This window comes from Microtus oregoni, unplaced genomic scaffold, assembly GCF_018167655.1.
Source record: "Microtus oregoni isolate MIOR12 unplaced genomic scaffold, Mior012 000071F_ref0000514, whole genome shotgun sequence".
Taxonomy (NCBI): Eukaryota; Metazoa; Chordata; class Mammalia; order Rodentia; family Cricetidae; genus Microtus; species Microtus oregoni.
This window is the reverse complement of record NW_024543978.1, coordinates 1,389,547-1,412,468: the sequence shown is the minus strand read 5'-3', so window position 1 is coordinate 1,412,468 and position 22,922 is coordinate 1,389,547. Positions and strand designations below refer to the sequence as shown.

The following is a 22,922-nucleotide window of genomic DNA, read 5'->3' as shown; positions in this document are numbered from 1 at the left end:
CAGAAAAATATTCAAGATCGACAACAGAGAACACGTCAGTCTGAAGGTGACTGGTATAGTCCCTCTCCATCTCACATCAACGGTATCTTCAAAACCAAGAGTAGTTCTGGGAAGAGGCCCCGGGGTCAGGAACCCATCTACGGGCTTTCTAAGTGAGGGTGCAGCTTAATTCAGCGCCTAGTTGCCCTGAATCCTCTGGAGGAGCATTCATTGGTTGGCCTGGTTGGGTTTTTTTTTTGGGGGGGCTTTGCGAGGCTGCTGCTGTACCCACGCCTGAGCGAGCTGATGGCCACGCGCGCCCTCCATGGCCTCGGCTCTACGCTAGAGCGCGAACCCGGAAGCAGGTGGAACCTACAACGCAGCAAGGCCTGAGCTCTATCTTCCTAGCCTGACACCGCCAGTGATGCTTGCTCCTCAGGTAAAACTCCGAGCGAGCGGTTGGAGCCCTCTGTCTGGTCCCTGACCCGCCCCGGTCCCGCCCCTTGGTTCGGTTCCGCCCTGGCGCGCTCCTGCCACTGTCACCTCGGGCTCTGCCCCGCCCGAACCGCGCTGCCATTGGCGGCGGTGGCGAAGCCACCCCCGCGGGGGGGGGGGGGGGAGGCTTGGGCGATGAATGAAGCGTGAGTGGGCTGCGCGCGAAGGCCAGAGCACAGGGCGCAGAGCGGCAGCTGGGTTCGCGGGAAGGTGAGTGCTATGGGACATGGACTGCGTTGGGGACTCGGACCAGGATGCGGACAGGGTCTGTCGCCATTGCGGGACGCCTCTCAGAGGTGCCAGACCCCGACCCCAACCTGCTGAGGTCAGCAGCGCGGCAGGTGTTTGCGGAGGCCGGGTTGGCGCGTGGTGCGATGTCTGGCGGGAAGCAGGCCCGGGCACTGGAGAGACATCCTGGGGCCCTTCTGTGGGCACAGGGCGTGACCGAGGGAGCCGGATGCAGAATCCACTCCTTGCTGCCAGCTGCCCGCGACGGAGCTGCGAGTCTGCAGGAAAAGAGGGGTGGTGGTGGTGGTGGGGAGGCAGAGCCGCTGCGCCAGAGCGAGAGGGAAGATGGGAGAGGGTTGGGGCACAGGACTGCATGTGGGGAGCCGTTCGGGCTGCCAGCCTGAGTAAGGAGCCGCAAGCTTACACGGTCGCAAGCCCCTGCTGGTCTGATCAGGAACAGGTTCACCTGCAGCGGCAACGGTTGCTAAGTCAGAGGAAAACGTGAAGCACAAAAGTTGCTCACGTGCGACAGGCTTTGTTCCTCCTAGGAGCGCGGATGACTGGGTCCCTGTGGCCCGGCACCATCCACGCCTCTCACGCGCGTTTCTGAGCGCAGGTGAACGCCAGCGAGGATTCGGGCCGCGTTTGGTGCCTCTTTGGCAGCTTGGCTTCAAACCCCGGACCCCGAGGGCAGTGTACTTCCTTCACTGTGAGAGGTCAGCATCCGCAGATGTACGGAAGTGTGAGATAGAGACACACAGTTGCACCCAGCAGCTTGCTGGGCCCCCAGGCTCAGTGGCCTGAGATTAGCGTGATGAGACAAGGCCATGGGTATTTCTGTCTAGAGGCTTTGAAACCACGGTGGTTTACTCGCAATGGAACCAGTTCTCCATCTGTTTTATGGCGGTGGTTTTTCTAGTTTGGTAAAAACCAACGCAGCTGTCTAGTCAACTGCTGTTAGGCGGCTGGGGCAGGTGGACGGTTGGCAGGGGAGGGAGTACCTGGGGTTTAGCAGAATTATTTATAAATCGTAGCTGTGGTAATGGGGACAGCAGAGGCTGTTTGCTGAGCCTCGCATTTACTGGCTGGAGGCTTTGGACGAGAGCAGTCCCGGTCACCGAGGATCAGGCTGAGGACCAGGATGTTGGAGTACCTAGAATGATATGGGGGATGCTGGAGATTTGTACTCTTGGTCAGCCACTCTCTTCTCAAGAAGAGAGGAAAGCGGGCCAGAGAAAGTTACTGGAACCCCGCTATATCAAGAACCGAAGGAAAACGGGTACCTTGTGCTGCAAAGAGCACAGACCATGTGTAAGACCGAGGGACTCTCTTGGTTGGACCACCTTGATTTGTCTGCCCACTAGGAAAGGCCACCAGGTACTGCCTGGAAAATTCTTCCTGGATGATCTAATTGTGGTTCATTGGGTGTGGCCTCTGAAGCAGACGTGGACAAGTCCCAACCAGAACCTTCCCCAGTACTGCAGAGGGGCCAGGCAGGCGAGAGAAAGGCTTGTGACTGGGCAAAGAGAGGGGCAGGACAGACTTGTGAATGGGCCTAGGACCTGATGCCCATTACAGCCCCTGGTATGAGGAACTTGCTGATGCCTGCCTGCCTTCCAGACCCTCACGTTTTCTCAATCCACTGATAACTGAAGTTTGGGATCGCGTGTTGTAACTGTGAGTCTTACAGAAGTCGCCTGGCTTAACGTATTTCCCACGTGGGGACTGCTACACCGTGTGAATTTATACCTAAACCGGAACAGGTTGAGCTCCTAAACTTGCCCCGGTGGGTCCATTTCAGGATGAAGCATTTGAGACACAGAAGGGCCAATGCTAAGTCTGGCTTTTCGACAGAAAGGAGGGGACACCCCTGCTTCCTCTGGAGATACGGTCAATAGCTTCTGAAGTACAGAGACCAAGTACTTCCTTCCTGATCCCCATGACGGCTGGAAGAGAGAGTGTGGGTTAGTTCTCAGAAGCTCAACACCAAACTTGTTCTGGGATTCCGGTGGAAGTCTGGCCTCGGTGAGGTCTTGATGAACATGAGGGACAGGGAGGTACACCCCTAGTTCTCAGTCACTGTGAGTAATTGGACAGGCCCTCAGGGATTGTGTCCCCATGTGACAGGCGGCCAGAGTTCTGCATGACCAGTGAAGCCTGGAAGCCTTGCTGGAGTAGGGGAAATGGGCCACCATGCTGGACCTGGGTTGCATCATCTTGTGGGTCACTGCAGAGGCAGCAGCTAGACCAGGGAGGTCTGGGCTCTTCCTCCCCTCTGCTCCCTTGATCAGCCTCCAAACCTGCTGCTCTCAGATGGGGGCCCTCTGATTTTCCCCAACACCCTGTGGACAGGTATCTTGACCTCATTTTTGTTAGCATTATAAAGAATTAGAATCAACTGAGTTTCATGGCTCACACCTTTAATCCCAGCACTCAGGTGGCAGAGGCAGTCAAAGCTCTGTGAGTTCAAGGCCAGCCTGGTCTACATAGTGAATTCTAGGATAGCCAGAGCTACATAGTGAGACCCTGTCTTGAAAATACAAAAACAAACAAAAAAGAATTAGAATCCTGGACCACATTTGTAGATGAGAGTGGTACTTCTTTATAAAGCTACTCACAGCCGGGCGATGGTGGCACATAGCACTCAGGAGGCAGAGGCAGGTGGATCTCTGCGAGTTCCGAGGCCAGCCTGGTCTACAAAGTGAGTTCCAGGAGAACCCGTTACACAGAAAACCCTTTCTCAACCCCTCCCCCAAGTACTCACATGTGGATCAGAAACTGGGGGCCGTGGGTAGGGTGAAGTTTACTTACTGCCATCGTCAGGGCTCCCCTTGGCACCAGATACCCAAAACCATGGAAGCTGAGGGACCTCCAACATGCCTCTTCTTCCACACCCAGGTGCTATTCAAGCTCTCCTTCCTTGCGCCCGTCTTTGCCTTTGCCTTGTAACTAACTTTTAGCCTGCAACCTTTGGGGCATGCTTTGGGCATTGCCCCTTCAGACCCAAAGCACAGAGAACATGTAGGATTATTCGAGGATGGTGCTTTCCACCCCACCCATACATCCTTGGGACCCTTGAGTTTTGTACTTGGGGTCCTTTTGGCCAGGATACCCTGCGAGTAAATTTGCACCCTAAGAGGCCACCCGGAGGCAGTGGCTGGCTCAGCCAGGAAGGTCCCTTATCTAGCTAGAGCTGCCCTCTTCTGAATCTAAGACAAACCTGAAAATCACGAAGGTTATCACCAGAGCCCCTCGCTGTCGTCCCCCCCACCAGAATGTAGAAGAGCTGTGGGAGCCATGAGAGCAGCCCCAGGGTCCCCTGTTGCAGTAAAGTGCTGGTTCTGACCTTCACACCCATAGACAGCCACGCAGCAGAGGCAAAGCAAGCTACTTCTGTCCCCAAGTGTCAGGTGAGCTGAGGGATAACAAATGAGGCATGTGGACCTTCTTGGAGTCCGGGAGTAACTGTGCCTCAGAAGTTGGGCACTGTAGATCTGTTTTCCATGAGCCTAGTGGCAGCTTGGCCCATTTGTGCAGAGGGTTGTATCCTTTACCTCACACCACATTGCAGGAGGAAACTGCGAACCAGAGAGGCTTCTGACTTGCCAAAGTGGGGAGCACTTGCCCGCCTTGGCCTCTGCTTCTCAAATACACCTTGATTAGCAAGGCTTCCATTCCTCTCTGTAGCATGGCGCCTGGCAGGGTCCTCTGCATGCTCCAGGAATCCCGGATATAGACAGGGTGGGAAAACCTACCTAGGTTGAGACCGCAGACCTTCTGTGTGGGACGGGTCATTCTGGACCCGTGCTGGCGTCTTGTACTCAGGCTCCCTGTTAATTAGTCCACGGCAGCTTCTGTGAAAAGCAGCTGGTTCCTGATCTTTTACCTGCATGTGGCTACCAGGTGTGCAAATTAGGTGCTTTGGTAGCTGGCCCATATCCTGTCCCCATTGCCTGAGCCTCATTCTGAAGTGAAAACACACCACACTGTGTATAAAAGGAGATACCCAGGAGAAATTAGGGGGCAGAGAAGAGTCCCAAGGTCACAGAGGGGTGGCAGCTGACCAGGCTGTGGTGTCAGCAGGAGTGCCCAGGTGAAAGGTTTGGTGGCCCCAGAGCAGTTCAGTGCAATAAATAGATACCTGCCTTTGTTGTCTTCTCTTTCTGACTGGAGCTTCATGAGGGGTGTTGGGGTTGAGGGCAGAGGAGAAAGAAGAAGAGAGAAGAAGGCAGAAGGGAAGAGAAATGAATCGGGTCTACTGGCTGCCAAGGCCTAAGGAGGGTCTAGGATTTGGGTCTCAAAAGTGTCTCCAAAGCAAGGAGAGAGTAATGCTTGACACCCCAGCTTTGGGGCTTTAGGATGTCCTAGGGATGGCCTGCAGAAACCCAGGTGCAGGGACCCGGGGCAGAGAACCATTCTGAAATCCTGTCTTCCAAATTGCAGTGTGAGCTGAGGCCCAGGGGACAGCTCCAGCTGGGAGTGTAGAAAATGGATGGACAAAGGAAATAAGCAAGCAGGAGGAACATAGCATGCAGCCATGCAAACCAGGCCTTTTCTCACAGATGGGGCTGCCTCTGACCACTGAGAGGAGGAGGCCACGACTGGATTCTTCCAGAACTAAAGACATCATCAGTGAGATGCTCCACTTGCAGCCCTGAAGACAGCGTGGGGGGCTTGCAAGGGAATCTTGGTCATCTGTGGCCTCCTAAGATTGTTCACATGTATTACCTACACCTGTACACATGCCTGCCCTCCCACAGTGCTCAGGTGTGGAGTTGTCAGCTGACAGCAGGAGCCCCAGGGCTTCATCATCCTGGGCTAATCAGTTTGACCTAATCCCACAGGGCTGCGCTGCAGGGCAGTCTGGGTGGAACCAGCCTGGCAGCCTGAGACACAGCACGGGCAAAGTCTGCTTGCTGGAGGGTGGGCTGTGTGAAAGAGCCTGCTCCTCCCCACCTGAGCAGTGGTGGCTCTCAGTAAGACCTTCTCCGACTAAGAAAGTTCCTCCGAGCCTTAGATCTTTTTCTTCCCCCATACACAGCAGCTAGAAGTAGAAGCAGGTGCAGGGGTGGGGCTGGCACGCAGGCAGGCTCCCCTCCAGCAGTGCCCCCACCAACAGCTATTTAGTGGTGGTGGTGGTGGGGTAGTCACATGGCTGGAGTCCCAGTGTGAGAAAGGTCTCTGTCATAGGATAGCTGGAGTACAGGGTGCTTCTGAAGTAGTGCTGGACCTGCCTCCCATATAATTGGAGTCGGTGGGGATGTGTCCAGGATAACCAGGCCCCCCACATTTGTCATGGACACAAGGGTGTTGGATGTTCTGTGAAAGCCTCTTCCCTTGCTTACAGCAATGGGTGAGCAAATCCTAGCTCCGTGTGTTTTGTCCCATAGGAGCCTGGATCCTGCTGATCTGCAGCTACACACGGTTGCAAGGAGCTCCTAAGGACTGTTCATGTATGGTTGCTGTGGGATCCTTGTAATGGGGACGGTATTCTGGGGGTGGATCCCTGAACCCTGGTGCCTAGCAGAGATCCCACCCATAGCAGAGCAGTATCCGTATCAAAGGAACGGATTGACCTTGCATGAGGCAGTGTTCTCCAGAGAAGGACAGGCAATGAGAAATATAAGGGGATTTACTATTAGGGACTGGCTCATGAGATTACAAAGCTAAACATGTACCAAGATAGTGAAGACAGAAATCTGGGGTGCCAGGTTCCCTTGAACTCCACCCTTACACACACAGCCAGGCCCTCCAGAGGGTGGTGCCTATCGACTCCATGGTGACTCCTCCAGAAACCCCTCACTGACATGCTCACCGTGGCATGTGACAAATCCAGGGACACCTGCAGTCTAGCCAGATTGGCACTGAGGCTGCTCCAGCCATAGCAGAATCTAGCAGGTCCTAGGAAGAAACTTGAAAGCTAGCGGCTGGGACAGCTCAGCAGCACGGTCCTCCTGACATCAGAATGGCAGCTGTGGGTGTGGGCAATGGAGGCCCAAGGGTTGATATGTGTGCAATGACACATTTCCCTTTTATTGGTGGTGATGGTGGGGTGTATGTTTGTGCTGCTCATGTGTGTGCAGGTCCACATGGTGTACAGGTATGTGAAGATCTTGCCTTTTGAGGCAGGGTCTCCTGTTGATTTGGCAGGTAGACTAAACTGACTGGCTAGTGAGCCCCAGGAATATGCCTGTCTCCATCTCCTCCTTGCTGGGATTGCAAGCATTGCCCTGTGAAATTCAGCTTTAAAAAACAAGCAAGTCAGGTATGGCACACACCTTTAATCCCAGCACTTGGGAGGCAGAGGCAGGTGGATCTCTGTAAGTTTGAAGCCAGCCTGGTTTACAGAGCTACTTCCACAACAGCTAGAGCCACACAGAGAAACCCTGTCTCGAAAAACCAAAACCAAACAAACAAACAAAAAAAAAAATCATATGAGCTTGGAACTCAGGTGCTCAGGCCTGCGAGACAAACACTTTACCAACTAAGTTTGACCCTGTTTTAAACATTAGCTTTTATTCACATGGCTGTGTGAGTATATACCTTCTGTGTGCAAGTGCCCATAGAGGCCAGAAAAGGGCATCGAACCTCCTGGAGCTAAGGTTATAGGCGGTCGTACAACACCTATGGGTGCTGGGAACAGAACCCGGGTCCTCTAGGAAAGAAACGCTCTTCACTGCTGAGCCATCTTTACCACCCTTTTGTTGAGTGAGAGTCTCTAGCTGAGGTCGGCCTTGAACTTGTGATCCTTCTGTCTCCATCCCACTCCATATGCTGGTACGACCGGTGTAAGCCACACGTCTAATCCACTCTGCCACCCTACAGTGGAGAGGCAGCAAACAGAGCGTCACTTGTTAATGTTTAAAGAAGGATTTCAACCTGCTCATTTCAGTGTAGAATGTAGATAAGTCTGGTTTTAGATTGTGCTTCAAATATTTGCCAGTGTTCTCAGCGCGGGTTAAACCGTGGTGACGCTGGTACACCAACGTCTAGAATGCCACGGCGGTGGCTTTCATTTTTAAGGAAGAAATCCCTCTGCTTCCTACTGCCTACTGCGATCTGAGTTCCATCACATCCTATGAATGCCCATCTGCCTCTCACCTGTGTAGTCCCCGGTGGCAGTGGAGGGACCAAGTGGGCACAAGGCCAGCCTGGATTAAAGGCTAAAACACACAACTCTCTGGTGACCTTGAGTCTGGCAACTTTGAGTCTTTCCCTTCCGACTCTCCCTGTGCCCTAGGAGTCTGCTTTCTGTTTCAACCCCAAGTTCCAAGGCTGGCATGCCGTATGGCTGTTCTCATCTAGTCCTACCCCGCTCCCCTTTGTCCCTCCTCTGTCCTGTTCCGCTGCCGTTTGAGAAAATGATGACTCAGGCGGTAAAGAGTGCGGTGCCCAAACATGAGGGCCTGAGTCAGAACCCCACGATATATGTAAAAAGACAGGCATGGCAACACACACCTGTAATCTCTAATCTCAGAGCAAGGGAAACAGGGACAAAAAGATCTCTAGGACTTGCTGGGCAACTAGCTTAGCCGGATCAGTGAGCTCCGGGTTTCACAAGAGTTCCTGTCATAAAAGATATGGCGGTGAGATAGCTTATCCCGTGGAGACACTTGCCACCGTGTCTGATGACCTGAATTCAATCTCTAGGACGTACTTACTGGAAGGAAGAACTGACTTCAGCAAGCCATCCTGTGACTGCCACAAGCAATCTGTGTGCACCCCCCATAAATAAATAATTGCAATTTTAAAAATAGAAATTAACGGAGGAAGACACCCCGTGTTGGCCTCTGGCCTCTACATGAATGTGCACATATGTGCATAGACACACACATACGTACAAGCTACTCTGCTGTCTCTGTGGGGCCTGGCTACACGGGCTGCCCAAGGAAGGTTTGACTCCCACGGCATGAACCGTCTCTGCCTCAGGTGCTCTCCGTCTTTCTCTGGCAGGGACACCAGCTTGTGGAGAAAGTGTTGGCACAATGAGTAGTCCCCCCAGGCCTGATGGCTGGCACCAACTACACTAGGAATGTTTATGGTAGAATCTCTATTGCTCACAGCCGCAGATTAGAACTCCTGGCTCCTTGGCAGTGCCAGCTTGTTAAAGTCAGCCTGGGCCCAGTGGTGGGTCGCAGTGTCCTCCAGAAGACGGCTGTGTTATACTCTATGAACTCTGGAACCGTGTGGTTCAGATCTGAATTACTGATGGCTGACTCTCAGGCGGTTCTGCTCCTACGGCGGAAGACAGCTCAGGCAGGCAAAGCCGCTGAGTGCAGGTCAGGGCTCTCAGGGTGGCTGCAGGCCTCCTCCGTGTCTCAGCTCTGCTCACTGCTTGGTGGCCCCATCTAATAGCTCTGTCTTCAGCATTTCCAGGCATGGCCACACCTTCAAAGTCTGCTGGAATCCAGTCCCTGGGACCAGGGCAGGTGTAGCTCACTAGCGGCAGGGCTATGAGTGAAGGGCTGGCCAGAGGCCACTCTGGGTCAGAGGAGGCTGATCCCAGTGGTGGACTGTGTGGGCTCTGAGTGTTCATGTAGGAATTTTGACAGATGAGGGAGCAGGTAAAGGTTTTCTAACAAGAAATTCTCTTCACAGAATAGACCCAGCAGCGAGACGTCCTCTCAGCGACCTCTTCTGCTTCTACCTGCTGTGCTGCAAAGCCCTCCGCACCAGGCTGGAGATGCCCCAGCACGGGATGGGGGACAAGCATTTCCTTTCCCTCCCGAAGCACCTCTTGGCCAGTGCGTCCTCTGCCACAGACAGCGGCTGTGACACTCCACCCAGCAGCAGGGCGTCCCCGGCCTCCTTGCGCTCTGCCCACAGCCCCCTGGACTCCTCCAGCCAACTCCTGTTCAAGCCCCAGGCTGAGAAGCGGAATAGCCAGATAGCCCGTGAGGTGAAGTACAAGTCCGCAGGACCAAAGAACACGCTGTGTGGTTGGCGAGCCTTCACCCCCCAGTGCTTGCAGGTCTTCAACACCCCCAAGGGCTTCCTCTTCTTCCTGTGTGCAGCCTCCTTCCTTCAGGGCATGATCGTGAACGGCTTTATCAACACCGTCATCACCTCCATCGAGCAGCGCTTCGACTTGCACAGCTACCAGAGCGGGCTCATCGCCAGCTCCTACGACATCGCCGCCTGCCTCTGCCTCACCTTCGTCAGCTACTTTGGGGGCCAGGGGCACAAGCCACGCTGGCTGGGCTGGGGCGTGCTGGTCCTGGGCATCGGCTCCCTGGTATTTGCACTGCCCCACTTCACCGCTGGCCACTACGAGGTGAAGATGGATGAGAAGGTGGGGACCGGGGCGTGTCTGGGCAACGGGAGTCACGTGGAGTGTATGGACTCGGGCCTGTCCAGCTACCGGCTGGTCTTCATGCTGGGCCAGCTACTGCATGGTGTGGGCGCCACCCCTCTCTACACACTGGGTGTCACTTACCTGGATGAGAATGTCAAGTCAAACTATTCGCCCATCTATATTGGTGAGTGGGGCTCTCCAAGGAATCAGGACGGGTAGGCGGAAGGGACCAGATGGTGACATTGGTGAAATGAAGTGGATACCTTCTGGGAGCCTGGCTAGGTGATCTTATGCCCCTCCCTTGGTCATATGACCCAGGGGCCCCTAACTTGAAGTGGCACAGCCAGCAGGGTTTTATGAGACAGGGGAACAGATGCTGACTTCTCTAAGAAGCACTGCAGGGACTTCAAGCCAGAAATCTCGGCACTGGCCCACACTAGGCAGGGTCTGCTCAGGGACCCCCACATCCTCAGGCAGAGCTAGGGCAGGGCATGCTGGCACTGAGCCTCTGTGTGGTTTGGAAGGAGTCCTGTGCAAAGGTAAATGGGCAGGAATCAAGCCCGGCTCCCTGTGTGTTCTGTGTATACTCTGAGCCCGGCTCCCTAGGTGGTAAATCAGTGGTGAGAATTCAGGAATGCTGAGACTTTGAGGCAAAGCCACAACGCGCAGCTCATAGTTTCTATATCGTGGCCTGTGATCTTCAAGGCAATTGGTGTGATGTAGCTAATCTCGCTGTCTACCCAATTGGCCTCGGCTGAGGCTCCTGTTGGGGGCAGATGCAACAGGGAGCTCAGCATTCATTGCAGGCTCCGCTCTTTCCTGCAAACAGCCCTCGCTTCTGGCTGTGCCCACTTATGCCCGCCTTTCCAGTTCCTCCTTCATGGACACTGCCCTCCCTCACCATGCAAAGCGGAGTCATGGTATATCTGCTTTCGTATGAGTGCAAACGACATCCAAAGTGCACTTCTGGGGACGTTTTAAGAGCCGATGACTAAATGTCATTCCCAGCTGGAGGCTGCACAGACACACTCTGACCTAAAGGGGTTCACGGTGGAGCTGTAGACACGGGAGCATGGTGGGGGCATCTCTTAGGAGGGCCCACCGCGTGGTGTGTGACGGCTGCACACTCCCTTTGCCTTTTAGCCATCTTTTACACGGCGGCCATCCTTGGACCTGCGGCGGGCTATCTGATTGGAGGAGCCATGCTAAACATTTACACGGACCTGAGCCAACGGTGAGTAACGGGGTATATTCGCCTGCCTTCCTCAGCACCCAGGATGCTGTGGGCCCCAAAGGATGTCTGATATACAATAGGAGGCTAGAGCAGGGAAAATCTGGGCTAATCTTGGCTACAGGGGCTGGGGGTGTGCAGGGGCTTTGAGGACATAACCCTGAGAGGTGGGAAACATAGAGGGGGGTGGGTTCAAGTTGACATGATTCTGAAGCCCTGACCTGACCGTGTGTCTTCAGGCTCTTAAAGTGACAGGCACTGCGTCTATATCTTCAGTATCTAATTTTTGTAAACATAAATGGGAGAGTGAGGAGTGAGAAGGATGGAGGGAGGCAGAGCGGGGAGGCTGGGGTGGCCCTGCTGGCTACTGTTCAGCAAGGCTGTGCAGGTGGCCTGGCCCTGTGTCCTGTCACGGAAGGGCAGCTCTTGCTGAGTTTTCCTGGTGGCTGTGCTGGGTCTTGGGCACCACTCCACCTTGGGACTTTCTCTGCAGATGGCGCCAGCGAGGTTTCTAGTGCTCTGCCCCCTCACAATGCCGCCTCTAGCGCTGGGTTGATTCTGTGGGGTCAAGGGTGCGTGTTCTATGCAGAGCCTGAGGTAGGTCAAGGCTCGTGTCCCCGGATCTGGATGTCTCGTGCCCCGTGGGCTCTGGGTTCTGAGTCACTCTGCACATGGGGGTGGGAGCATGAGCCAGGCACCGGGGCAGCTTCCTGTTATACCAGCGCATAGGGGTTTACACTGTTGCCCTGGCCTTGCTGCCTAGTCCTTCATCCATCCTTCCTCTGCCCCTGAGCCTGCCATCCCTCCACCCCTGCTTCCCCTGCACCCTTCCCTTCCCAGGTATGAAATCCCACTGGCCAGTTGCTCCCCTCCCATCACTTTTTCTCTTTAATTTGAGAGCCCCTCTCTCTCCTGCTATGCAGATGGCAGTTGGACGCCTAATGGTTCCTGTGTGGGTAGCTCAGTGAACTCCAGCTGAGCCCTCTGTCCCCTGAGCTCTGTGGCCCTGAGGATGACAGCTGGCTGGGGAGGGACACCAGCTGTTACTTGAAGCTCCTGTCCCCAATGGGCTTGGCCCCCAGGGTCTCAGTTTGAGGCCCAGATGCAGCTTCCCTGGGTTCAGGAGTCAGGATCTGAGGAGCTGCTCTCTTAGTGAGTGGCCATTATCAGAGGGCCTCTCCAGTCTGAGGGAGAGGTGAACACAGGACTGTAGCTCCATGGGCCTCTGTTGCCCTCTGCACAGAGATCCTAGGGGGAGTGAGCACCCCATGCATGTGCTGGAAAGGGCATGGGTGACCGGTCAGTAATCCAAGGACCATGGCTTCTCCCAACAGGACAGAGCTGACCACTGACAGCCCACTGTGGGTTGGCGCCTGGTGGATTGGCTTCGTGGGAGCCGGGATCATTGCCTTCCTCATCGCCATCCCCATCCTTGGCTATCCCCGACAGCTGCCAGGTGAGTTCTCCGCCCTGGTACACGGGTCCCAACCAGGAGGCAGGATATGTATTCTGTCCTGTCCTGTCCCCTTCTCCCTGCCATTTCCACTAAGGGGAAGTGGAATCTTCGAACACGGTCTCCCCTCTATGTGGAGAGCAAGGTTGGCAAAACCAGCCTGCTACCCCCTCCTGTGTCTCCTCCAGAAATGACCCCCTCGCTTCCCTTCTACTGAGCCCACAGGGCCCTCTACTCTCATATCTGCAATCCTGTCCCGTGACAACCTTGCCTTCAGGCCTTAGATTGCAATGCTGCATACGTGTCTGCATGCCATGTTCTCAGGTCCTGAGGGGGTGGAGGAGCCAGTGTGGGGGCAGCCTCCATGGAATACGCGATGTCTTCTAGAAGCTGTAGCTCTCTACCAACTCTGTCCCTGCAGGCTCCCAGCGCTACGTCGTTATGAGAACAACTGAGACCCAGCAGCTGAAAGACCATGGCCACAGAGCAGTGAGCAACCCGGCTTTCGGCAAGACAGTCAGAGACCTGCCCCTGTAAGGAGTGTGCGTGTGTGTTTGTGTGTGTGCGCGTGCGTGTATGTGTGTGTGAGGCCTCTGAGGCCCTCCCCAAAGAGCCCCTCAGGCAGAGTTGGCCACTCTTGCCTTTTCACTGGGTATCACATGTGCATTCACTACCAGAAGCTTCGAGGAGCTGCAGTTCTGAACCAGACACAGGACAGAGAACCACAGAGGCAGAGGCCTCTCCCAACTCCTGCCTCTCTCACTGACCAGTCCCTCCCTCCCCTGGGGTGGTCTTTTCCAGGCTTTCTCTCTTATTCTATCCCCCTTTCCTGTCTGTCTGTCTGTCTGTCTGACCCGGCTCTGCTCTCTGTATGTATCAAGCAAGGTACAGTCTCTGAACTACTGGGGTCTTAGAGAATGATGCGGATTCATATGTCCTGATCTACCAGTTGGGAGCTGAGGGCTATTGTGGGCGGGGCTGAGTTTCACAGCCTGCTCTAACACGGGGAGGGCAAGGGTACCCCCTCCCCCAGAGATCCCAGAGGAACAAGGTGAGGCTGGAGAAGGTGGTGGTGCAAGACCTCACAGGCTTTGATCTTATTACTGCTCACCTAGGAGCTAGTAGGGGCTGCCTACTTAAGGGGCCTGAGTGTTGTCAAAGGCTGCTAGTTCATTTCCCAGTCACTCAGACTCAAATAATCACACAGAAACTATATTAATTGCAATACTGTTTGGTCAATAGCTTAAATATATTTCTGGCTAGCTCTTTTATCTTAAATTAACCCATTTCTATTAATCTTTGTATCACCACATGGCTGTGGCTTACTGCGTAAAGTTTCCTCCTGTGTCTGGCATGTCTCAGGCAGGCCTACATAGCTTCTCTCTGACTCTGCCTACTTTCTATATATATATATATATATATATATATATATATATATATATATATATATCTTTCAGCCTGGCTTTACTCTGATAAGCTATTGCTGAAAGAAGCTTCTTAATTAGCCAATGGCAATAAAACATATTCACAGCATACATCACCTTCCCTTTCCTGTCTAAATAAAAGGAAAAGTTTTAACTTTAACAAAGCAAGATTACATATAGCAAAACAGGTATCAAGCAAGAATTATAGTTACAACATTTATATCTACTTTATCTTTTATCACAACTAAGGAAAACTATAACTATCTATTCTTCAATCCCACCAAAGACTTCAGAAGGATATAATATTACCTAAGTTGGCAGGAAGTGCATTGTTAGCCACTTACAAAACTCTAGAATTGACAGAGACATCTCGCTGCCTGGACAGTCACCCAAAGTTCTTCTGTATCATTGGGGCATCCATCTTCAGCCTACAGGCCCATAGTTCCTGGAAGACTTTTCCATGAAGCAGGAAATTTGAAGATCTGTTTGGCTTTGTAATGTCAAAGTCCAGCAGTTACTTTCTTCTGTGTCCTTCAGAATGTCTGGCAGACTCTTTCACATAGCAGAAACCCTGAAGGACTGTCTCGCCTTCTTTAGGCAAGTTCAGTCATTTTTCTGTAGGTCCTGTATGTCCAGTTCATACAGCATAGCATCAAACAGTCCAGGCAAGAACAGTTTCTTGCCCAAATGTCTGACCAATTCCATAACAAGTTTCTTTGATGCCCATTATTCTCTTGAAGCAGCTTGGTGCTGCCAGGAGCAGATGTGTCTCATTGACATGAAAAGTCTAAGTTCTTAAAACATTTTTAAATGCCATATTCTGAAGGTCTCTGAAAGATTTGAAGAATACCTCTCTAACTGAAATATATCTCTATATATCTAGAAAACCTAACTAATACGACTACAAACTTGACTATTAAAGATGGCTATCTATTAACCTGTATTTCTTAATTATACATTACATTTTTAATTGAACTGTACAAACACAATACCTTAATAAAGAGAAGAAATGTGTATATATATATAAGATATATATATATATATAAGATATATATATCTTAAATTTGTACCAATAAACCAAGATTCATACCAAAGTAAATCTCTATAGCATATCCCCCTTTAAATGTAAACAATATTTGGAAATTTGGCCATAGTTCTCTCCAAACTGCTTTCTGCTTTTGTTGGGTGAAGTAATTTTGAAGGATGTTCACAATGACCTTTGCGGGGGGAATCTTGGTCCATCAAACCACATTAGTCTAGAAGAATTCCACAGATTTTTATCCTCTGTGGAAACAAAAGAAGAACCTCTTTTCCAAAGCAACAAATCCTTAGACCTAAATTTTAAAGTCAAGATACCTTTAAAATATATATGCTTGTTTAGCTTAACAGCCCATACTATGAAATATCTCTACACTTAGCTCATTCACAGTCAAAAAATCAAAGAAAACACAATAATATACATAATCCAGATGCTCTGTGTATATTCCATCTTTATGTGGCTTATTTTCCTTTACTTCTTTAATCTATGACGGTCTGTAATCTGTCTCTAAGTATTTTGGTTTAAAATTATTTGCTTCTTTTTATGACTCTCTATACTTATTTTCTTCTCTCTCCCAAGCCTACCTACATTTATGCAACTCTGTGATCCATTTAGAGAACTTTTTATCTGAATCTATCTTTATTGTGTATCTGTAATTATTTTCTGATCAGAAGTGCCTTTTTTATTGCTAAGAAGGCATGGCTAGGACCACCTCCATGGTCTTGGCTGTTGGCTCTGCCTAGTCCAACATGGCAGAGGCCTATTCACTACCTCTGAGACTACGGGGTGGGAGCTGCGCTCACCACCACAACTCTGGCAAACAGTTGGCCCATGCTGCCACTGAGTAACTTGCATCACGCTGCTCACAAACCCCATTCAAGTGCTTGGCCTCCTGAAAGAGCCAGAGTATGTGTTGGCAGCATGGCCCGGGAAGCCGCTGTTCTGAAACCATGTGTTTTGTTTTGTTTTTTTCTGCTACCACTGAATCAGGAAGACTTCTTTTAAAGGAGCTATGGCATGCCACCAGCAAACAGAGCCCATCCAGAAAAAAAAGTGGCTAAACTTCATTTTTTTGTGTGCCTAGAATTCCTTTCCAAGCTCTCTCAGGTTTTACATGGATTTAGCTAGCACATGTTGGCGCCAGTTTGTTGTCGGAGGCCGCTTGTTTGTTTCCCAGCCACTCAGACCCAAATAATCACACAAAAACTATATTGATTGCAATGCTGCTCAGCCAATAGCTTAAGCATTTCTGGCTAACTCTTATATCTTAAATTAACCCATTTCTACTAATCTGTGTATCACCACGTGGCTGTGGAAACCGGTAGAGTTCCCTCCTGTGTCAGGCATGTCTCGGGCAGGCCTACATAGCTTCTCTCTGACTCTGCCTACTCTCTTTATATATCTCTTTCAGCCTGGCTTTACTCTGTTAAGCTACTGGCCGAAAGCAGCTTCTTTATTACCAATGGTAATAAAACATATTCACAGCATACATCACCTCCCACATCTGCGGAGCCCCAGGCATGACTGGACTGGCTGAAGGCCTGCTAACCATGGTCTTAAAATTGGCCTCTCCTCACCCCAATAGCAGAGCTGTCTGGGGAAGCAGAACATGGCATGAGCTTTGCCCAACTCTCCCCATGGATCTCTTACCAAGTACTATACAGTAAGAGGTTCATGCCCAGGGCTAGTGTTTGAAGCCAGGTGCTGGAACTAACAAGTACAGGAATGTGTGCCTCCTTCACAGTCATGAAAGGCATGACCAGTTCTCAGGGCACACTCCAGAATCTCAGCCAACCAGCCGGCAGTGGGATTAGACACCTTGTGTAACATGTTCTGCATGACAGAGCCACCCTTATCCTCAGCCAACAGCCTGAAGCTAAGCAGGTCCAGGCAATATCTTCGGAACGGACCAGCCTGTGCATGGCTCTCCAACACCAGATGTACCCCAGGTGGGAAGGGGCCGTGAGGAGTCAGCACCCTGAGCCTGTAAGTCCCTGATGGGGCCAGGGTTCCTCCACACCTGCTTTCCTTTGTCAGGACACAGAGTTGAGCAAATGCCTGGAAAGCCCTTTCAACCTTCAAGTTAAGAAGTAAAATTTAAAAGAGTTGGGTGCGCTCTACTTTAGAAGGAATCCTCTGAGCCTCTCCCTGGGGCCAGTCTGATCTCCCAATGCTCTGGTCAGTGTCTAGGAAGCAGTGGGTATGTACTCCCTCAGGGAGCCTGCTGACCAGGGCTGAGCTGATCCTGGCTTCTCTTCAGATCCTCCTCATGCGGAGCTTGAGTACGAAGCTGTGTGCAGCTCCCTGGCTGATGTCCAGGACTGTTATCTCTTAGGTCTAGATCTGTCAGAGAGACTGGCTCTCATGGGGGCAGCGATGTGTGCTGGCCGCTCACACAGGAGGCAGGGAGCAGGTACCAGCTCGCCAAGCCTTGGTAAATAAAAGGAGCAGGATAGACAGACATAGCAAGCAAGGAGTGGCGTTCATCCTCTCCCTAAGAGCCAGGCTTCTAGAAGCAGCTTCACTGCAGAAGACGGTGTAGCTACTGCACCATGAGCTGACTTCAGGGAATACCCTGCTCCTGTGTGACCTGTGCCTGAGATAGGTGACCGTGGGGCCCTGTAATCGCTTGCATGATGGCCACCTGGGTCCCCAGGCTCCGTTCCCAGGGGCTCTGTAGTGTTTCACACCAACCGGTCTTCTGTTCGATGCCACAGCCAGCACATAGCCCTCACCCAGGGTAGCTGACTCCCAGCCAGCAGGTAGGCAGGGCCTTTAGAATCACTGCTCGGATGAGTGGTCTCTCTTGGCCAGGGTCTGTGCTGCCACACCCTGGCTGTTCTGCCGTGTGGTCCTGGGAAGGCAAGTCAGGCACCTTCGCAGCTGTGTGGCTGCAGGTGTAGCTGATGCCTTTCACATCCCAGAAAGGACAGCGGCAGGAGGGAACCCAGGGGCTGCAGTGCTGGGCCCTTAGAGTCTCAGGACCCCAGGCCAAAGTCACCGTGGGATTAGCAGGCTGCATCTGACGGCCAGTCCTACTGTCAACTCTAGTGTCCTATAACCACTGCCCCCAAAGTACAGGCCAAGAGAAGGGGAGCTAGCCAAGTCCACTAGGGACTCACTCCTTGAAGGTCCCTGTTTCCAAATACATATGCCTGCCTCTTCTCCCCGGAGTTTGTGGTTGGGAGCTTGAACCTCTCTTGCTAACTCCTTTGCTTTCTAGATCCCTATACCTTGGTGACCTCTTAGCCCTTGGTGGCCCCCACCCCTTGTCCCAGCCTTGGTGGTCACCCTCCCCCCAGAGCTTCTGCTACTTTGTCACAATAGCTACCAGGGGTGATTACTGTCTTCATTCACTTGGGATCTGTCTCCTTGTCCCTACACAGAAACTGGAGCTCAGCCACAGCTGTGACTGGTCTCTGGAACTGGTTTTAGTATTGAGGACAGGTGTACCAAAGGCTTACAGTGGGGCCATTGATTCACTACCTGCCAAGCCCGGCATTTCACCCGCCCCAGGTGTGTCCCTGGGATAGCTACGGGCACCACTTCACTGCCTTCTCAAAACCAGGGCCCTTTGTATCGATAGCCTCAGGAACGGCAGGTTCCTGGCGCACAAACTCTGGCCCATCCTGACCCTCTGTCTTTTTCTGCCCTCTGTTCCCCTTTCACCCAGCTCTATCTGGCTCCTCCTAAGAAATCCCACTTTCATCCTGCTCTGCCTGGCAGGGGCCACCGAAGCCACGCTCATCGCTGGCATGTCCACGTTCGGCCCCAAGTTCTTTGAAGCCCAGTTCAGCTTGAGTGCGTCCGAGGCCGCCACGTTGTTTGGTAAGGAGACTGAGCATTGACATACACTGTGGAGAGGGCTATGACTCCTGCACATGCTAGCCATAGTCTTCAAATTCCAAGTGGACAGTGCTCCCAGGGGGAGGGCGGGGCCGACTCCTACACACATTACCACCATTCATTGTAGAAATGGTCTGAGCCCAGATGTCCCCATGAGCCATGCAGCTGGTGCCCCGGAGTCTTGGGGTCTAAGTTTGAATCCCTGTACCTACCTGACAGGATTCTGTGGCAGGCTGACCTTGCATGGACTGCAAGAGTGGACACTATCTAGAACCCTTACTCAACCAGCACCCACGTCCTCCCTGTGCGGAGGGCAGGGCTGCAGCCTTGCTGATCACACTTTTGCCCCATGCACTGGTCAGCGCTGGGCTCAGCCTAGGGACTGACCAGTGTGGGTAGAGGTCAGCGCTGGGCTCAGCCTAGGGACTGACCTGTGTGGGTGGAGGTCAGCGCTGGGCTCAGTCTAAGGTACTGACCAGTGTGGATGGAAAGCATCAGCTACAGCCCACCCTGCAGATCTCATTGTCTGGGTCGTGAGAGGGTATCATTTGTGACCCCACTTTTCCTGGACACATCCTTACCTGGCCCAGACGTCCATACCTGATGGCTCCCTCTCTTATCACTTTCCCGTGCTGACACACCCTCCCCCGCCCCTTGTATACCCACGATGGACCTTAGTCATTGAGATCTGGGCTTCCAGGTGGCCTGAGAGAACCCACCCTACTCCCACGGCTCTCATTCTCCCCGTTCCTCAGTGTCCACAGTAGTGCCGCAGCAATGACAGGCCTAGAGTTTCTGGGCCCTTACCGAGTTCCTTCCTCAGGATACCTGGTGGTGCCAGCAGGCGGTGGCGGCACGCTCCTGGGTGGCTTCCTGATGAACAGGTTCAAGCTCCGTGGCTCTGGGATCATCAGATTCTGTCTGTTCTGCACCTTGACCAGCCTACTGGCCTTCTTTGTCTTCCTCATGCACTGTCCCAACATGCCCATGGCAGGTGTGACCACTAGCTACGTTGGGAGGTGAGCCTGGAAAAGACCCCACCTTCCTGAGGGCTGTCACTGGTAGGGAGGCGTTGGTCGCAGCAACCTGCAGGCAGGGAAGTATACCGGAATGTCTGCCCGGCTGCTAACACACATCCAACGGCCCATTTCTGCAGTCCCCTGCCTAAAGGCCACTTGGACCTGAGGGCGGCTTGCAATGCCATCTACTGTTGCCAGCCGGAGAACTACAGCCCCCTGTGTGGCTCAGATGGCATCGTGTACTACTCGGCCTGCTTTGCGGGCTGCCCCGCGGGTGCTGAGACGGGCCCGGATGGCCAGAAGGTGAGTGTGGTCACCGCCCACTGCCCTGCTCTGGCCGGGACCGGGAAGCATCTGCCTTCCTTATATGATCAGCATTGTTGTTGGGCTCCCCAGATATTCCGAGGCTGTAGCTGTGTCCTTGAGAAGGTTTCCTCTGGCTTGGGCAATGCTACCGCAGGGAAGTGCACTTCCACCTGTCAGAGAAAGCCCCTCCTTCTGGCTCTCGTGTTCGTTGTAATTATCTTTACCTTCCTCAGCAGCATTCCAGCTCTGACCGCCACGCTACGGTAAGAAGCTCTCACCATGTTTTTCTCTCGTAGTACCAGCAGGTGGCGCTCTGCAGATGCTGGTGGGCCCTGGGGTACCCGCAGGCCCAGGAAATGGGCCTCGGTCTAGGGGCATCGGAGTTGACTGTCTCTGGTACCCAACGAGGTGTTTGGCACCTAGGGAGGTGGTGATGTGGCCAGGACTCTTGCTGGCAGAGGGGTCTGAGGTGCGCAGCCAGCTTCCCATGGGCTCTGACGATGCGATTTTCCTTGCAGGTGTGTTTGTGATCAGCAAAGATCCTTCGCCCTGGGGATCCAGTGGATTGTCGTGAGAACACTAGGTACTTTGGGGGGTGAGGAAGCCATGGACAGGTGATCATAAATAAGGCACCTAGAGGTGTCCTATCACCAAGCTGTGTGTTACTATGCAGGCGTTCGGCCATGATGGGCCTTTCCCCTAAATGCCCACTAGAGGGACCCATTGTCATTTATTTACCCAGTAGGTGGCCTTGCCTCAACACAAAAGGGCCCTCTTGAGGAACCATGGCACTCCTTGCCCAATGCCAACTCTTCAGGAAAAGGAGTGAAGTCCCCTTTCTACCCCCGAGCACACGAATGGACAATATGGCCTTGCAAAGGTCTCTCCCTGTGCCCCCCCTTTCCTTCCCCCATCAGGGCCCTAACCGAACTCTCTCCTTTGGCAGGCAGTATTCCGGGGCCCATTGCCTTTGGCTGGGTGATTGACAAGGCCTGCCTGCTGTGGCAGGACCAGTGTGGGCACCAGGGCTCCTGCTTTGTATACCAGAATGAAGCCATGAGCCGCTACATGCTCATTGCAGGGCTCACATTCAAGGTGAGATGGCCTTCTGGGGTCTGGCTGCACTGTTTCTGCCCTCTCTTTAGCCTCCTGCCTTATCCTGTATAAAGGCGCAGCTATGGGCTTATAACCACCCTAAATCCAGGTCCGTCCACCCTCCGAGGATGAGCAGTCCTTTAGTTTCCAGGGACAGGGCAAGTGCATGTCTTTCAGGGGACAGTGCCAGGTCCTTCCGCCTTCTGTTGGCGTCTGCTTTTAACCAAAAGGTAGTTTTCGTTCCCGAACTGAAGCACCGGTTCCCCATGAGGGACTAGTTATGCAGGAAAGGCGTGTCTTTCTTCCCCAAGAGCAGAGGGAGTTCTACAAAAGCAGTCTCAGACTGGGCACGGAGCCCCCAGGCTGGCGAGGGCCAACATCTCCTCCTGTCTCCCCAGGTGTTGGGTTTCCTCTTCTTTGTCACTGCCTACTTCCTGTACAAGTCCCCGTCGGTGTCCTCGGATGCCCTGGAGGCCTCCCTGCCCAGCCAGTCCTCAGCCTTCGACAACCCCACAGAACAGCTCCAGAGCAATGTCTGACAACCACGGGCCCCTCTGCGTTTCCGGAGGACTCTTCCTGGGTACCCTAACCCCATCCTCACGGGGGGGGGGAGGGGGGCAACACTGAGGACCTTGCAAAACCTCACACTGTATTCTGGGGCCTCGCCCTGCCCCGTACTGTGACCGAGCGGCCTCTGAGACACTGAGGAGGGAGGAGTGTGTCATGTATGAACCAGACACGTCCCCGACCCCCGCAATCTTGGAGGTATCACTACATTTCGTGGCTGTCACGGGTCCTGACTTCCTGCCCGACACAGGGCAGCAGTGGAACCAGCCACCTAACATTTGCTTGAATCTGCTTGTACTGCCTGTCCTCGAAGCCTGGCGGCCTCTGGCTGGGCAGGAGCAACTTGAATCATTATGTCTGGACTGAACAGTGTTTATGGAATCAGATTTGTACCTGATCATGTGACTCATGTCCAAGCAAACTGCAGAGAGGGTGAGATCCCATCTGTAGTGCCACACAGATTCCGCGGGCAGTGTGCTTCTATGTTTTGGTTACGGCTATGTACATAATATATTTTAATATTTAAAGCAATTATTTTTGTGTGGCGTTTTATTTATTTCTATGGTGTCTATGATTTGGCAGGTCAGTCTGCCCATCTTTGATGTAGGTTACCATAGCAATAGGCTGTCCCAGAAATTGGTTGGGCACACAACACTTCCCAGGGAACACCCCTATTGCCTTTGTGACCAGGAGCAAAGCAACAGTGGTGCAGGCTCCTGTCTCCTGGCCCCTAGGAGACAGGCTTTGTCCCAGACCTCTGGACCTTCCCCACTTCCTGAATGAATCAGGCCACATCTGTGAGCCTTGGGGTGGGCACAGGGTGGCCACACACTGCTATCAGTAAGGTATGAGGTACGCAACCATGTGTACTCTGTGTAGATACAAGTACATGCAACATGAGCTGAGAGACACGCACACACAGAATGCCTGCACTGCTAAGAACCC

At 52.9% G+C, this 22,922-nt stretch overlaps 1 protein-coding gene across 2 annotated transcripts; it reads left to right on the top strand.

Moving 5' to 3' along the window:
* Positions 1 to 594: 594 nt before the first annotated feature.
* Positions 595 to 22,502, top strand: Slco4a1 (solute carrier organic anion transporter family member 4A1). Of its 2 annotated transcripts, none has more exons than XM_041641807.1 (12): positions 595 to 684; positions 9,301 to 10,181; positions 11,141 to 11,231; positions 12,563 to 12,684; positions 13,103 to 13,214; positions 18,818 to 18,972; positions 19,814 to 20,009; positions 20,147 to 20,312; positions 20,406 to 20,578; positions 20,834 to 20,898; positions 21,262 to 21,410; positions 21,809 to 22,502. In XM_041641807.1, the coding sequence occupies exons 1-12, from the start codon at positions 614 to 616 to the stop codon at positions 21,947 to 21,949; spliced, it is 2,322 nt and encodes a 773-aa protein (XP_041497741.1). In that variant the 5' UTR covers positions 595 to 613; the 3' UTR covers positions 21,950 to 22,502. The 2 variants fall into 2 exon arrangements, with proteins under 2 accessions (XP_041497741.1, XP_041497742.1); XM_041641808.1 differs by having other exon boundaries at positions 600 to 684; positions 9,306 to 10,181.
* Positions 22,503 to 22,922: the final 420 nt, after the last annotated feature.